The 4097-nt window shown below is 37.5% G+C and overlaps 1 protein-coding gene across 2 annotated transcripts in view; it reads right to left on the bottom strand.

The window, feature by feature from the left end:
* LYRM7 (LYR motif containing 7) overlaps nucleotides 1–4097 on the bottom strand; it is a 25136-nt gene that overhangs the window by 16023 nt on the left and 5016 nt on the right. For both annotated transcript variants that reach the window (XM_010852425.1, XM_010852424.1), the window contains exon 3: nucleotides 2308–2378. In XM_010852425.1, coding sequence (XP_010850727.1) covers nucleotides 2308–2378 — 71 coding nt within the window. The remainder of the gene's footprint in view (nucleotides 1–2307; nucleotides 2379–4097) is intronic.

Genomic DNA, 4097 nt, shown 5'->3' with positions numbered 1-4097 from the left:
AAGACGCTTACTCCTTGAAAGAAAAGTTATGACCAACCTAGACAGCATATTCAAAAGCAGAGACATTACTTTGCCAACAAAGGTCTGTCTAGTCAAGGCTATGGTTTTTCCTGTGGTCATGTATGGATGTGAGAGTTGGACTGTGAAGTGCTGAAGAATTGATGGTTTTGAACTGTGGTGTTGGAGAAGACTCTTGAGAGTACCTTGGACTGCAAGGAGATCCAATCAGTCCATTCTAAAGGAGATCAGCCCTGGGATTTCTTTGGAAGGAATGATGCTAAAGCTGAAACTCCAGTACTTTGGCCACCTCATGTGAAGAGTTGACTCATTGGAAAAGATTCTGATGCTGGGAGGGATTGGGGGCAGAAGAAGGGGACGCCAGAGGATGAGATGGCTAGATGGCATCACGGACTCGATGGACGTGAGTCTCAGTGAACTCCAGAAATTGGTGCTGGACAGGGAGGCCTGGCGTGCTGCAATTCATGGGGTCGCAAAGAGTCGGACATGACTGAGCGACTGATCTGATCTGATAAAAGTTATATTTACAGTATACACTAGTCTATTAAGTGTGCAACAGCATTATGTGTAAAAGAAAATCATGGGGACTTCCCTGGTGGTCCAGTAGTTAAGAATCCACCCTCCAGGGCAGGGGATGTGGGTTCAGTCCCTAGAGAACTAGGATCACACATGCCCTGGGGCAACTAAGCCTGCGCTCTGCAACAGAAGATCCCACAAATAAAACCTGACGCAGGTAAATAAACAAAACAATATTCATGCCTTACTTAAAAACACTTTATTATTAAAAAATGCTAACCAGCATCTGACAATGCAGGGTTGCCCCAAACCTTCAATTTGTATAAAACACAGACTCTGTGAAGTGCAATAGAGCAAAGCACAATAAAATGAGGTATACACGTACCAGATTGTTAATAATCAGTTTTCTGAATAGCAAAATAGTACAGACCTTGGCATACATCTTTAAACTTCTTTTCAAGTCATGACTTGATTATAACGTCATTTTAGCTGCTTCCATAGATAAAAATTCCATAGTCCCCATTTGTCCTATCATAAGACTAGGTTAAATCTCTCCTGTTTTATGTTAAAGGGAAAGAAATCCTTAGGCTATCTCATTTTGTCTCATTATTGTATTACAGATATTTACTACTTCAAAAATAGCATTTTCTCTACTAAGTATAAAAGTATTTGCATAAAATTTTTTGTTTCAATATGTGGAAATTCTATTAAACATGGAAGAATTTCTCTAAATTGTACCTTCCTCTTTACTAAATCAATTCTTAGAATCTTAATTAACCCAGCAAATAATTTTTCATTTTCTTCCTAAGGGTCCTTTCCCTTACATTTATACAAAATTAGGTCTGGGAACATTTAGGAAGCAGTGTTCCTTCCTAAGACAGAGACAATGTAGGTATGCATATGACTTTATACAGGAAAAGAATCAGTGTGCACTTTTTCAATGAACAAGCACTGGGAATACTAGGGAGCTCACAGAGTAGTGTTAGTAGTGGACTATCTTCCACTAGGGAAGTGACTAAAATGCAAATACAGAAAGTAAAGCAAGAACATTTCATAAACTCTGGCTATTCAACTTCCACAGCCAAGATATGATTAAAAAAAAAAAAATTCTGTCCAGCTGAGCTAAGTGAGTAGAAGTTTTCTCTGCGTAACTTAAGAGAGAGTTATCACACTCACTCTCCTTAGTCTGTCACTTGCCTTAGACAAAGAGAGCATCTCTGTGAGTTTCTAGGTTGGTTCAGCTGTTCTTGCTTTGATCATGGTTATACTTATGTTGAAGAAGGCAATGGCACCCCACTCCAGTACTCTTGCCTGGAAAATCCCATGGACGGAGGACCCTGGTAGGCTGCAGTCCATGGGGTCGCTGGGAGTCGGACATGACTGAGCGACTTCACTTTCACTTCTCACTTTCATGCATTGGAGAAGGAAATGGCAACCCACTCCAGTACTCTTGCCTGGAGAATCCCAGGGATGGGGGAGCCTGGTGGGCTGCAGTCTATGGGGTCGCACAGAGTCAGACACGACTGAAGTGACTTAGCAGCAGCAGCAGCAGCATACTTATGTTCCTTTCACTAGGCAACTTGCTATCTTATAGATGTAGGCACATGACCCTTGAGGAGGTGAGCCATACCAAACAAGTGAAGGTCATTTATAGTTGTGATGGCTTTAACTATCAACTAATGGTTTTTATTTCATAAAGTCTCTCCATTTTTATCATTTCCTCTAGTTGCTAAAATTTGAGTTTTATCGTAATTGAAACATTTAATACTGTACCTCTTCTATTTTCTTAGGAGAAGTTTCAGTTTTATTACATTTGAATTCTTCATTTATCTTTATTCGGGCTGCTAGAAAAAGAAAAAAAATATGCATATAGTTATCTGCTTTTTTAATTTATAATTCCTGTCCCAATAATTTACATAGTATTCATTATATTACAGTACTATATGCTATACACATATATATCTATTATTTCTCTAGCAGAAAAAAATAATTTTGCCTTGTGTAAAACAAAGTGAAAAATAAGAAATTTATTTTAAAAGTCTTTTGGAGAGCTTTTTACAGGCTGGAAAATTTGTAATTAAACCTAATATATATTTTCAGCATTCTAATAGTTTTATTTCCTGCTTTTTATTTCTAATTTCATTTGACCCTCTAGCTGTGAGATCCTAATAAATTCAAATTAATACTTTGCTTTTGTAAATATAAGGATCTGAATTAAAATGCTTTTATTTAAGATGGCAAACTCAATACATATAAGCATGTTTAACTATCCCTCCTCCAAAACACTTAAAATGAAGATACGGCAGCAAAGAGGATATGTAAATTATTTTGAGTGCCTTGGCTGACAAGTAAAGCAATGGACAAATGAAAGTTTGTTTATATAATCCAATGATTTGGCATCACTACAGCAGAATAATTTCATATAACTGATAAATTGCCTTATAGTGCTGCTGTGAGCATTTAATGGTAAATATGTAGTTAGCTATTCTTATAATTATTTCACTTAAAAACATTTAAAGGCACAAAAATATGCTATGGTGATGGAGATGAGCCATAGAACCTTCCTTCTATGCTTAATACATGTCAACATGTAATGTGGTTAAGAGTTCAGGCTTTGGAGCCAGAATGCTGAGGCTAAATCCCAGCTCCACCTATCTTTTCACATTACTGTCAGTTTTCTCATCTGCAAAACTAGAAATTATAATAGTAACTACCTAACAGGTCTGTGGTAAGAATTAAATAAGGAATTTGTGTAACATACATATAATATGAAGCATATACTTTAATATTCAAGAAATGTTTTTGGTAAATTACAAAAACTTGATTCATAGGGACAGTGGGGACACTTTACCTAGATGCTCTCTTTTTTTCCCTTTTTTTAGTGGAGGTTGAATTTTTAAAAACAAATTTTACTGGAGTACAGTTGATTTACAATGTAGTGTTAGTTTCTGCTGTACAGCAAAGTGAATCAGTTATACACATAAATATAAGCTGGAATCAAGATTGTTGGGAGAAATATCAATAACCTCAGATATGCAGATGACACCACCCTTACGGCAGAAAGTGAAGGAAAACTACAGAGCCTCTCGATGAAAGTGAAAGAGTAAAGTGAAAAGTTGGCTTAAAGCTCAACATTCAGAAAACTAAGATCATGGCTTCCGGTCCCATCACTTCATGGCAAATAGATGGGGAAACAGTGGAAACAGTGGCTGACTTTATTTTTCTGGGCTCCAAAATCACTGCAGATGGTGACTGCAGCCATGAAATTAAAAGACGCTTACTCCTTGGAAGGAAAATTATGACCAACCTAGACAGCATATTAAAAAGCAGAGACATTACTTTGCCAACAAAAGTCCATCTAGTCAAGGCTATGGTTTTTCCAGTGGTCACGTATGGATGTGAGAGTTGGACTATAAAGAAAGCTGAGTGCAGAAGAATTGATGCTTTTGAACTGTGGTGTTGGAGAAGACTCTTGAGAGTCCTTTGGACTGCAAGGAGAGCCAACCAGTCCATCCTAAAGGAGATCAGTCCTGGGTGTTCATTGGAAGGACTGATGTTGGAGC

Source organism: Bison bison, unplaced genomic scaffold, assembly GCF_000754665.1.
Source record: "Bison bison bison isolate TAMUID 2011002044 unplaced genomic scaffold, Bison_UMD1.0 scf7180017864311, whole genome shotgun sequence".
Classification (NCBI taxonomy): domain Eukaryota; kingdom Metazoa; phylum Chordata; class Mammalia; order Artiodactyla; family Bovidae; genus Bison; species Bison bison.
The sequence above is the reverse complement of the archived record's forward strand: the minus strand, read 5'-3'. Positions and strand labels throughout refer to the sequence as shown.